The following is a 13,102-nucleotide window of genomic DNA, read 5'->3' as shown; positions in this document are numbered from 1 at the left end:
ACTCGGTAAAATGTGGGGACATCAAAACATAAACGCTGATTCCCCTGATTCGCTGAAGAAATCTGTTGTTCTGAGTTTCAAATAGAGATGCCAGATGGTTATTTGTGAAGCAATCTTGTTTTTTGTTACACAAACATGAGGCAACATTAACGTGTTGTTGCATTGAGTGACAGCCCAACCCACGGCCTGACAAATTAGACAGTGATGTGTTCTTACTGCATCAAGGCCGTATGTCATACAAATGTATGACAATTTGTATGCTCCGTGCATACAAAGTACATAACTTTGATCCAAATCACAAACTTTAAATCTTTTTAGAGCTGGTCAGGTGTGCCGTGAATTTTTGTTTCTTTCAAATTGCACTTAAAAGCAATGAATAATGGAAACTAGCTCTTGTGTTGCAGATTCAACATTAGTCAGGATAGCAGCTCTGCCTGACAATATGCAACATGACAATAAGCTCAAGTTTCACACTGCAACTGAGAACCATTGATCGCGATGTGACGTTCAACTTTTTTTGGGCTAATTTGGCTCGTGACGAGCCACTCAGTAAAAAATCATTTAATTTTCAGACTCTTCCGTGTGATTCAGTTACAATTGGACAACTGGAAACAGCTGTTTCAAACCATACAAAATATTGTTGTTCTTAGGATTTTCATAGTAAAATATTTACATGCAGGGTGAGCGACGGAGGGCTTCCTGTGAATGATGAAGAGTTGGTGTAGCTCCGAGTTGGGAGTGGATTCTCCAAAGAATCATTTAATTTTTTCAAAAAATGTATTTAGGTGCAATGTAAAGTGTAAATCGGTCACATTTATTATGATTTATGGCAAATTAATCTTTTATCGGAGTGACTCCGTAGTCATTTAAAAGATTTGCTCGCGATTCTTGCATCACTTACTATTTGTAGGCTGTAGTAATGATGAGCACAGTTCCATGTGTTTGTGGTGTTTTTTAGTGGTTAACAGGATAGCAGTGTGCCATGGGAATATTACATTGTCTGTGCCGTGGCAGAAAACAAGTTGGGAAACACTGCAAAAACTCTGCTTATAAGTTTATTCAGCTCACCCAGATCAGAGAAAACATCAATTCAACTATCTTCTAGGGAGTTGTTGTGTGTGAAATACGTAACGTTGGGCATGGGGACCAGAATGAACATTATTGGAGTCCATAACATGGTAGAGCGTCTCCTATCAAAGCAACTCATAACAATCCCCATAGGAAATTTTTAAAAATGGTAGAGATGACAGTCAGGCCATGATGGGAAGTAGCATAGGAGCCAAACACACTCAAATATCTACACCGATCATCCACAACATTAAACTTTACTGATATTGTGTAGGTTCCCCTTGTGCTGCCAAAATAGCTCTAGTTGGACCACTTTGGGTAGGTACTAACCACTGCATACTGGAAACACCCCACAAGACCTGCCGTTTTGGGAATGCTCTGACCCAGTTGGGTAGCCATCACAATTTGGATTTGTGGTTTTAATGTTGTGGCTGATAGGTGTATATATTCTGTAGAATGTAATATATCAGCTGCTTCTCAGACCGCCTGGACAGACCACTTACCACACACACACACACACACACACACACACACACACACACACACACACGCGCGCGCGCGCACGCACACACATGTTTAATACAAAAATCGCTCCTCCCATTCTACAAAAAGAAGTAGGTTAGTGTGTAGTGTGTGTGTGTGTGTTGTGTGTATTTTCCGCCACTCTTTTGCAAACTTCCTGTCCAGACAGGGTGTGTGTTTGTGTGTGTGTGTGTGTGTGTGTGTGTGTGTGTGTGTGTGTGTGTGTGTGTGTTTGTGGGTGTGTGTGCGTGTGTGTGTGTTTGTGTGTGTGTGTGCTCAGACAGAAGGCAGACATGTCATGCTATCTTACAATAACTTAACATTACATTATGTCATTTAACAGACGTTTTGGTGCAAAGTGATTTAGGATTAAGTACATTTTGTTTGTTGAATTTGTATTTTTTTATATAGTAAAGGAGGGATGCATCTTCAGGACATAGGATGCAACCTATTAGTAAATAACATGGACAAACATATCAAATTAATTTAAAAAAAATATTCTGGCAAAATACATTTTCCAAGGTCCATTTCACACTTAATTTAACTTACAAGGACAAAAATATCACTGTAATGGTTTCTTTCCTGTTTGTCTATATGGATTGATGTTCAAATGTTTACTCTGTAATAATTATAGATCATATATATAGAGCATGTTGTTTTTTGGCATAATAATCTAAAATAAAATAGGCTTGACTACTACTTGACGCAGTATACAAAAAATAGTAGTCATGATAACTCTGCTAAATATTATGAGACAACCAAGCTCTTTTACATATTTAATGAGCAGTGGCGATTGGAGATTGAACCCATCACTTTATTTCTCACAGACATCAGTATTTACAATCCGCATCTCTCATTTCAAACATAACAGCATTTCAGGAATACAACAAGCCAGATACAGATTAAAAAAAACATTTACTGTACACGTGATGGGAGATCCTCATGATTATGGGGGTTCTTGAAACAGAACTAGAGATTTTTCTTTTTTATAAACAACTGAAAATAAATGGTATCACAAGATGTTAATTAAGTCGATCGTGCGTTATCCAAAAAACACCCCAGAAATGTGTGTCACCACTTGTCATAGTGTCAACATTGTCCATAACTGAATTTTAGGCAATCTCTCTGCGTTGTGTGCCAAATTATTTGTTCGAGTGTTGGATCAGACGTCTAAATGGTCGACACGATATCGGGAACAGGACTCCATTGGCAGTTCGCTCTTCCATATTTGGTCCACACTGTGGCCCTTCACACTTTGAAATAACGTGCAGTGGACATGATTTCAAATATCCACACGGATCTCTCCTGGTTTTTTATCTTGTTGTTTTTTTTAGTGCTGCTGTTGGAGCCACAGGTTGAAAGGACATGTTGGTTTGCTGAGTGGTTCCTTCAGGAGCTGAAGGGGAAAAAACCCCAAAAAGAAAACAGCCGTAGTCCCCCTCTCAGAACCAAGCAGACGCTTTTGCCTTCTCCTGATCCAAAGCTACAGAAAGAAAAGAAAAGAAAGAAAAAATATATTATTATTATTATTATCAACATCAATACACAATGTAAATTAATTATTCTTCAATTGGATAAAAGCGGGGAGTATTTACGACAAAGTTGGATGGCCAAATAGTTTATCTGTTCTCCGTCAGTGTCCTAAAACTAAATAGGTAATAAGAATATAACTCTTTTCATGAGAGTATAATAATACAAATACATTACTCACCAATTTGTAATTTTATCTTTTGGTTAAATTGATGGATTTCTTTTCAAAACTAGTCAGATCCCCTTTTTTTATTTGCATATGACCATCAACTTAGTGCTATAGAAAGAGGCTTTATGTGTGAACACCTCACCTACAGCATTTGCACAGTAGTAATAATAGTAATAATTCACATTTATAATTTTTACCCTATAAACCCATACCAATTTATCCTGTGCATAGTCTCGCATTTTGTATATCTTTAAATATCTGAAAATTTTTAGTTATTTGTATAATATTTGACAATTACATTTTTATTTTTACTTTTTTTTATCCTCCATTTTTTCTGACTATTAAGGTTTTCAAATTTTTAATACTAAACTTCTGCAGTGAAACGCAGCAAACCTCACTAGAACAAATTCCAAGTATATGTAAATGTCCCGGCAAAATAAAACTGATTCAAATTCTGATAGTGCCTACCTGAGTCGTAGACCTCCAAGGCTCCATGGGGGGCTGAGGGCGGCCAGGCGGTGGCCACGACAGGGCTGGTACCACTGGGGTCCATCTCTGTCTTTATCCCGTCGATGTGGGGGGACCCGGGGCTGGGGGCCGTCTGGGTCTGGCTCCTGACTCCCGGCAGCAGCAGAGGACTGAACCTGGGGTCAAGCGCTGGGCCGTGGGCTGGGTACGAGTGGAGCAAAGGATGCGGTGGCAGTCGACCGTGGCTGTGGCTGTGGGCGGACATGTGTTTGTGGCCGTGCCTTTGAGGGTGAGGATAGACGTCGTGGAGGTGTGGGTAGCCGCCCGCACCCTGGGGGTTCAGGGTGTAGGACCAGGTGTCCGCCAGAGCCCCGTGCGGGACCACGCTGGCCTGGGACAGAGCATGGCCCGCCCATATTGCTCCATCAGTGGAGTGGAAGGGCGAGAGGCTAGGAGGGAACTCTGGGTGGATTGCAGCAGGGAGGAAGGGGGTGGCCTGGGACTGATAAGTGCCGCTCCACGCAGAAGACGGCGTGGGACTGCACTGGCCCTCTGAGAGCGACACACCGCCTGAAACACACATGCGTCATTATATGTGCCAGTATGCTGACGCCGAAACATAACTTTTGGGGCAAAAAGACACTGTGATGCACTACTTTACTGTCGGGCCATTGGTCCAATCACATGGTATGTTGTGTCAGGGTTAGTAATCGGAATTAACATTTTAACATGTGTATTAACAGCAATACTTTGTATTGCTGTTGTATTTGTATTACTTTGTATGATAACTGTGTTCAGGGGCATGTTCATCTGTTTCGTTAAGTTTTTTATTCTTTTGAAGCATACAGCCTACTTAACATAACATCAGATAAGTATCCAATACTACCATTAAACCATGAAAGCTAATTAAAAAGTTTTCTCTTACATTTATGTAGATTTTTTTCCCCATAATGAAAAAATTAGAATGTTTTTATATCGATCCCATCTCACCTTTCCACAAACCCCCGGCAGCTGAAGTGGCTGACTGGGTGACTCTGATTGGCTTCGACTCACTGGTGAAGGAGCTCGATTGGCTGAGAGCGCGGGAAAAATGCTCATCCACCACGTCTTCGATGTTGCCCCGGAAATAGGTGAAGAGGACACAGCGGGAGCTCAGATACTCGGCCTCCGCTGGCTGGTTACTGTCCTTGGTCGTGAAATTGTCTGGGGATCCGCCACTGCTACTGCAGCTACCGCTGCTTGCACTGCTGCAACTACTGCTCCAACCAGTCCCTGGTGGCGGCAGCGGAGCCCGTCGGAGGCCTTGGTCCCTGGGCAGCATCTCTGCTCTCTGCTGCTGCAGCTGCCTTCCCAGGGGGCAATGGGGCTGCGTCTGCTGCTGCTCCACACCCTCCTGCACCTTGTTGTGCACATGTGGCTTCCTCTGGAGATATGGACAGGGAGGGTGACAGGGAGAGAGAGCGAAAGAGAGAGAGGGAGCAAGAGATAGATAGCGAGAGAGGGGGGGGGGGGGAGAGCGAGAGAGAGAGAGAGAGAGAGAGAGAGAGGAAATATTCTCAAAAGTCAAAACCTGATCTATTCTAATAATCTCTATCTTCATCTATCTGCACTACAATAAAATAAATACATATCAAAAGGCCAGAGAATATGAAATAAACCACAGATTATCCATTATATCCAGATTACAGAGAATACATATCTAGGGATTAATTTAAATTGAATGAATGGCAAAGCAGAAACTTCAATATATCTTTCCAAATACTTTTTTCCCTTCTTTCTTTATATGATTTTAATTTTTAATACCATCTATGTGCGCAATTATCTACATAGCATCCATCCATTCCATCTGCACTTTCAAACAACGCCATAGCATTTTTTTTCATGACTTCTCAACAGCAATTTAACTCTTTTCCAACTTTTCCAAGCTCCAAATCAAACATCAACATTCCGGAGTGCCATGACGTCACCGTTTTGACTTGTCCGTGTCATTACGCATGACCGCACACCAAGTTAAAGCGCCGGGAAGGAGGATTCATGTTTCCTTTATGTTCGACTCTTTTATCATTTTGTGTTTTTATTTATGTATTCTTTGTAATATCTATTGATTTGTATGTTTTATTTGTTCATTTATTTGATTCAACTACTATTGCAACTGAATGTCTTTAAATTACAGTGTTTAAGTCTTGTGGTGTGTAGTCTGTTCACTGTTCTATTCGCTGATTATTCTCTCTGACATTGTTTGTATGCTGTTCAATTTAAAAAAAAAAAAAGCACCAGGGAGACATTTAACCGTTATTTTCTCTGAAGCAAGAGTTTCGCTTTACTTTTTTTAAAGGTTAAGGACAAAACGCAATTGCTGAAATGGGTATGGAGAGCTCACCTGTTGCTGCTGGTGCTGCTGCTGGTGATGATGATGGTGGTGGTGATGGTGGCGGTAGTACGCCGCTTTGTACGCGGCCGCGGCCACTTGAGACGTGGGAAGGCAGTGGGCTCCATAGCCCTGGTGGTACATCACATCCAGGCAACTCATCGCGATCAGTCAAGCTGCGGAGACTTTCCTCCTCGGATGCGTGGCACCCCCATATATCGCAGTTGGCTTACAATAGCCATATCGTCCAGCTGAAAACAGTTTGCATACAGACAATGCGGGTCCCGGGGTGTGGTCCGCCACCTGGGGCCCGAATCCAAACAGAGCGGACCGGAGACCAAACTCTCACTTTGGAGAAGTTTCCCAGAGCGCTGCTGATTGGGTGGAAATGTTCTTTTTTTTTTGACAAGGAGCCGTGGACTCACGCCCACTTTTGGAGATATTTATTGTGGTGTTTTTTAAAATCCACTATTTATTATGTATCCCATATATATATTTTGCTGGTTCTGTATAATGAGTATAAGTGAAAGGCAAGTGAACTTGATCAACCAGCATAGTTTCGGTCAGTAAACTGTCAATACAAAAGTGCAGCACCCTCAGATGAAAACATATTCCCACCACCTCAAGTGACCAAGAAAAAAAATGGATTGCCATTTTAAAGGGCACTTTTATATTTAAACAATGATCCCCATTACGCCCAAGACGCGCACGACATGCTGTGTTAATAAAACTGAAAAGCTAATTGCCTCGATCGATTTCGCCTCATGCAGTGAAAACAAACATAAAATTAGTGTCAATTCTTTTTATTAGGGTTGGGTTCTAGCTCTGTTTGACATATTCTTTTGACAAAAGATGCGTAAAAACAAACAAATAAAAATGCTCATGTTTGTGGGTGTGTTAGTTTGCCACATAAACTGTATAGCTTAGGCCTGCTTGTCATTTGAGAAATTCTGATGTTCAAATTTTTAACACCATTTAATGTAAATCTACATTTCATGGCCAGATTTTTGGTATTTTCGTTAACGTCACATTTAGTTATTGAATTGCTCCGTGGACTATTTTGTATTGGAGGTTAATTGTCGAGAAAGCACCCAACTGATATTCCACTCAACAGCTTTTGACACAGGCTCCTGTAATGATTATACCATTTTCCCCCCACTTTGTCATAGTCAAGCTCATCTCCGGGAGGAGAGACAGGTGTATTGTACACGTCTCATTTTGAAAAAACGCCCAAGATTTGTGGGTTTGTAGTCAATCTGATGCGAGTTATTTGCTGCCACCTGTTGGCCAACGGCAACATGACAAATGACAAGTTTAAGAGGACTTTTTCTTTATATAAACAGGTGGCACAGCAGGGTAAATCCCAGGTGTAGTAGTAGCATTTAATGTTAGTTTAAGTTGCATTTAGGTAAATACTAGTGTAGCAGCATGCAATACATGTGAACCATGCACAGGTTCCTTGGCAGGGAATAGATTGTATTACTTTTGAAAGGTTGTAGAGCAAGCATAATACAGTGGTACCTCGACTTACGACTGTAATTCGTTCTATAAGAACGGTCGTATGTTAAAACAGTCGTATGTCTAAGCAATTTTTCCCATATCCACGCTCATATTTTTCTATGATTTCCTTCTTAGTTTCAATGGGAATCATTGCCCTTTTCTTTTTCCCATCATCCTTCTTCTTAGGACTCATCATGAAGGGTGAAAATAATCAAAATACACAGCACAAACACAGTTAATATGAAAAAAAATATCGATAAGCCACAAACTATGTGCAGACAGGATGTAGTGCACGTAGTTGACGTCACGCTCGCTGACTGACTGCTGACTGACTGCTGACTGGCTGCTGACTGGCTGCTGACTGGCTGCTGACTCCGCCGACGCGCCAACTGCAAATTTCCACGGTCGTATCTTGGAGCAGTCGGTCGCAAGGTGATACAAATTTTCGCGACTATTGCTACTCGTATCTTGGATAAGTCGTAAGTAGATGCAGTCGTAAGTCGAGGTACCACTGTACAAGTATTGGATATTTCTGAGTATAGCCAGGATTTGTGAGGTGGAGAAGATGTTGTGTCTGTGTGTTGTCTTTCGTATTACAGAAGGATCACATGGCGCTCATCTGGAGGAATGCACAACCAGGGTTACAACTTTTCTCAGCCAAGTACATTAAAATAAGTTAAATAAAATAAAGTAAACTTTCTATCAAACTAGACCAATCAGAACTCTCGCGACTGGACGTCTTCAGCTAAACTGCTGCCGTCTCAGGACAGCTTTGTCTTCTTGGCCAGGAGGCTGGCTTAGATGTTGGGTATGATGGCCCCTTCAGAGATAGGGACCCCCAGGCCAGTAAGTTGTTGAGCTCCTCGTCGTTTCGTAGGAAGGTGATGCCTTTTTGACGACGGTGGACTTGGCTTTAGGCACAGCTTTCTTCCCTCGACCGGACAATATTTAACTCCTTAGAACGGGAATAAGCACAAACAATAAAAACAACAGTGTTTTAAATGATACATCATTCACCAAGACCACAATCATGTCTAAGAGGATCACAGGTTTCCTTATAAAACACAGGCCTAATTTTAGTCCTAGTACAGTCGCTCACTAAAACCACAAGCCATCAATCACTGATTAGTTGCACAACGACTAATAATTGGACGTTAATGATGAGCTGCTTTTAAGAAGAGGAGGTTAACTACTTAATTGCTTGCACATACTACTTTCAAGGTCAAAGGGGATAAGGAATACAGTAGTAAATAGGGAATTGTAGTACTCAAGTCTGAACGTAGGGAGGAGAGAAGCTCCAGGACGAGCGTGAGATCACACCGCTTGGGGGTTTGCCTCTGTCTTTTCCGAGAGCTCGGGATTCTATTCAACAAAGAATCTCAGCAGAAGCTCCAGGGCGAGTAGGAAGTATTTAGAAGGTGCAAACATGCAATCTGATGATGTAGGTGGAGGCAATCGAGGAAATACTAAAAAGAAAGACACGAGGAGAAAGGATAGGAACAATTTTGTCACAGGAGAGAGACGGAAGGGAAAACCAGAGTAAGGAAGTGAAAAAAGGTAAGGAGAAGTGAAGAGAGACAGGGTGAGGAGTACAAGGTAATATTTAAACGGAAGGAGGGTCAATCAGGTTTCAATTCATTCAACCCCATTGAGTTGACCAAGGCTTTGAACGTGGGGATGGAAGAAATCCTCCCTGCTAGAATTCTGGCAGATGGCAAATTGTTTGTGTTCTGTAAATCAGAGCTCAGTTGGCCAAAGCCATTGAATTACAGTAAAGGTGATTGGGGGGAAAAAGGAGTGTAATCTTTTGCTCCAGGGTGCAAACCTGGAGCGAAAGGCGTGAAATATGGGGTCTCTCTGAAATGATCAATGGAAGATTTAGTCAGAGACATAGAAGGGGCCAAGGTTTGTGAGGCTGTTCGATTCAAGAGACAGAAATAAACAAAAGTCCATGACAGTGTTATTATCATTCCAAGAAGAGGTTTTGCCCGAGAGAGTTAAATCAGGATATTTGGCTTATAAAGTGCAACCGTTCAGGAGACCTCCTCTGAGATGTTATAAATGTCAGCGATATGGGCACAGAGCAGTGGCGTGTCTGGGATTGCAAAGATGTGGAAAATGTGGAGGTGAACATGTGTTTGCCAAGTGTGAGGGAACAGGAGCAAAGTGTGGAAGCCGGCAATGCGGTCAATCTGTACGGGCCCCGAGGGTGCAGCAGTGTAGAGAACGAATCAAGGAGCTTTCTTATGCTTAATCAGCAACAAAGGTTTCCGAAAGAGAATAGGCGGTGGTAAGAGATGGAAGAGAAGTACAGGGGAATCAGACTCCAAGAGTTCCTTACAATTCAGTGTTTGTGGAAAAGTTTGGATTCTGAGCACTCATGGTGGAAGTAGTGTGGGTGGCTAAACATGCAAAAAACAAATCCGATGTGGTAAGGATGGTTGTTGAAGGGGTAGGTGTGTTCCTGGATGAGCAAGTGGAACCGGCTAATCTTTATACCTACTTATCTTTAAAAGAAACAAGTGATGTAAGCAATGGAGGAAGAATAGTGGAAAGGGATGATGACAGTTCATTTTTGATGATTTATTCATTGTAGTGGAATTCCCCATAGCCTGACTGTGAATGGTCAAGAGTTGAAGAAATTTGTGAATGCTTTTAGGGATAAACCTGGGATAACAAGAGCCATGGTTAAAACCATGTTTGAATTTTGTCATACCAGGGTTTGAGTGCTTACGTAGGGATCGACAGGATAAAGTAGGAGGGAGTTGTACAGTGTTCGTGAAGTATAAGGCTTGATATCCAGACAGATTTTGAATGTGTATAATGTGTAGAAAAATGGTATGTTAAGTAGGGGAAAGGATATCCGTGATTCATTTGAACAATCCTTGTTGTCAGTTGTGTGTGAGAGAATAAGATGATATGATGGATCAAGTTCGGCCTCTAGTTGTATATATCTGTTGGGGATTTTAATTCACACAATCCATTGTGGGGCAGTGAGTCCCTGGATGGTAATGGTCGAATTCTAGAGGATTTCTTGGATAAGCACTGTTTGGTAGTTCTTAATGATGGTATGTCGTCTAGGTTCCAGTTAGATAGAGATATTTTGTCATGTATTTTTAATCAGTTGTGTTGGCAATATATGGAGCGTGGGATCTGTTGGGCAGGTATAAAATCGGCCGTGACCATTTCCCTATTTTAAGTTGGCTTGGTAGAGATTTGAGAGAGGAGTTGACAGTTCTGTCAAGTAGGATGGATTTCTCTAATTCCAATTGGGAGAAGTTCAGAGAGTAACGTGCCATAGCTATGGGAGAGGTCAAGAGTGAAGGTAGCTTGACAAGTTTTAGAGATTGATTTGCTGTTCAGTAAGAAGGGCAGCTGACATGTCAATTCCAGAGAATAAAAGGCCTAAGAAGAAGAGAATAGTGCCACGGTGGAATGAAGCATGTGATAAGGCAGTGCGGGCCTGCAATAAAGCCTAAAGAAAACGGTGGAGAACTCCAGTTGAAACTTGTCTTGTAGAGTATAAGAGGCTGAGATCAGCTGCAAGGAAAAACATAAAATTTTCTAAAAGAGAAAGTTGGAGGAAATTCTGTGGAACAATAGGCCAGAAACATCTATCAAGCAAGTCTGGAGTGTAGTGCATATTATGACAGGAATATATAATATAATATATATTTATATATGGAACTTGTCCAAGCCCGTTCTCGCAGAGGAAGGTAAGGAAGAATTTCATTCAAAGATGCACTGTATAAAAATGTCAGTGTTTATTTATGATATACTGTATGCTTACCCTCATTTTTGTATTACAAATATTGTATTATTGTCTGGTTATAGAGCTCAACAGCAACCGCCCACTTTTTGAACGGCTCCTTTTCAGGAAGTGAATTTCCCCTTCATTCACACGTTTCAGAAAATAAGAAAATAAGAAAATAAGAGTTTTAAGTCTGGAACCAAGCCGATCAACTACGAGATTAATTGTGACCATAAAACATTTGTTTTGGAGCAAAGACTAATTTGGAAAACAGAAGAAAGGCAAAGATACAAGATTGTGTACATAAAAAGGAACTACTCATCCCGTAAACTGTTGCAAATGATACCTTGACCTCCAACCAAAGGATAGCTAGCTTTAGCTCTGCCCTACCTGCCCCTACCCATCAGCCAGAGCGGTATGTAAAATGTTACAAATGGAAATCAGGATATATATATATATATATATATATATATATATATATATATATATTTGCATTGTCTTGCATCGTATATTGATATGATACAAGACGTTTGCATTGTCTTTCATCGTGAGGGCAAGACAATGAGACAATACAAAGGTTTCTTCTTTGCATGTTCGAGGATCAAGAGCTTTATTCTAAAATTACAGCATATATTTTTGTTTTCAAAATTAATATTCAAGGGAAAAGCAGAGAAATGCATAGCGGGATGTATTTTTGCATATGATGTATTTACTCAAGTTTCCCTTCTTGCAGAAAACACTCAACTAAAGTATCTAAACTGTGGTCAGGAAAGCTATTGTGTTTGTTTGGATTTTTATTATTATTAATCTTCTTGGCATTTTTCGGGCTAAACGTATCTAAAACATGGCAACCACAATATGCACAGACATGGTTGAGGTCTCTTTAGAACCGAGACATTTCAGATGTCTTGTTGTTTGAGTTTGATCAATATCAATGTTCATTTGGAGCAGAAATTAGTGAAAAACTTGTAAATTTACCAGAAGTACAAGAATGTTGGCGCGTTTTGATTAGTTTCAAGAGTGGGGCACTTTGTGACATCATAGTTATGAAGATATACAAGTCCAAGCATCGTCTCTCGGAAGTCATTTGCATCAAGCGACTTGTGCTCTGCAGACCCAAGTCGATGGATTCGAATGATACAAATTTTCTGTTTCAAAACCCCGAAAACTATTATCAGTCACAGAAGGCATTTTCGCACCGCAGGAAGTTCTAAGAACGTTTGGAGGACAGTGACGAAAGTTAAAAAAAAAATCGTAAAAACAGAAAATGAAGGTAAAAATCGGATTAATTTACCTTTCTGAAGATGCCTTTGTTTTTGTAATAAAAACATAACAAATGTCACGCGGTCTTTATAAAACTGACCTTCCTGAAGATGGCCTTGTTTTTGTGCTCAACCGATAACATATCAGACGATCTTTATAAATATTGTTTTATTTGTCAACTTTGTTTAAGTTGTAAACTGTTTCTTTGAATTGCTGCCTGTTGCCTTTTTTTGTAATACAAAGTTGTGTGAACTTTATAAATACTGTGATTTTTTTGTTGTTGTTTCGTCCCTATGTTTTGGCCAACTTTTCAATAAAACAAAATGACCACTATGCTTTTTTTCCCAAAACCCCCCCCCCCAAAAAACATGACAACGGGTCAACAATTTGAGATTAAAGAATTGGGAAATTTTGAATTGGTGTCGATATAAACAATGTTTTATGGAACCTCAGAAAACTGTTA

The 13,102-nt window shown here is 40.7% G+C and overlaps 1 protein-coding gene across 1 annotated transcript; it reads right to left on the bottom strand.

Moving 5' to 3' along the window:
• Window positions 1-2,383: 2,383 nt before the first annotated feature.
• Window positions 2,384-6,287, bottom strand: vgll3 (vestigial-like family member 3; the record flags this gene model as incomplete). The annotated part of the gene is made up of 4 exons (XM_080019504.1): window positions 2,384-3,073; window positions 3,758-4,327; window positions 4,748-5,180; window positions 6,138-6,287. The coding sequence occupies 4 exons, from the start codon at window positions 6,285-6,287 to the stop codon at window positions 3,033-3,035; spliced, it is 1,194 nt and encodes a 397-aa protein (XP_079875630.1). The 3' UTR covers window positions 2,384-3,032.
• Between the last annotated feature and the right edge of the window lie 6,815 nt (window positions 6,288-13,102).

Source organism: Zeus faber, assembly GCF_960531495.2.
Source record: "Zeus faber genome assembly, chromosome: 18".
Classification (NCBI taxonomy): Eukaryota; Metazoa; Chordata; class Actinopteri; order Zeiformes; family Zeidae; genus Zeus; species Zeus faber.
Note: the sequence above shows the minus strand (reverse complement) of the source record. Positions and strands in the feature narration are given on the sequence as shown.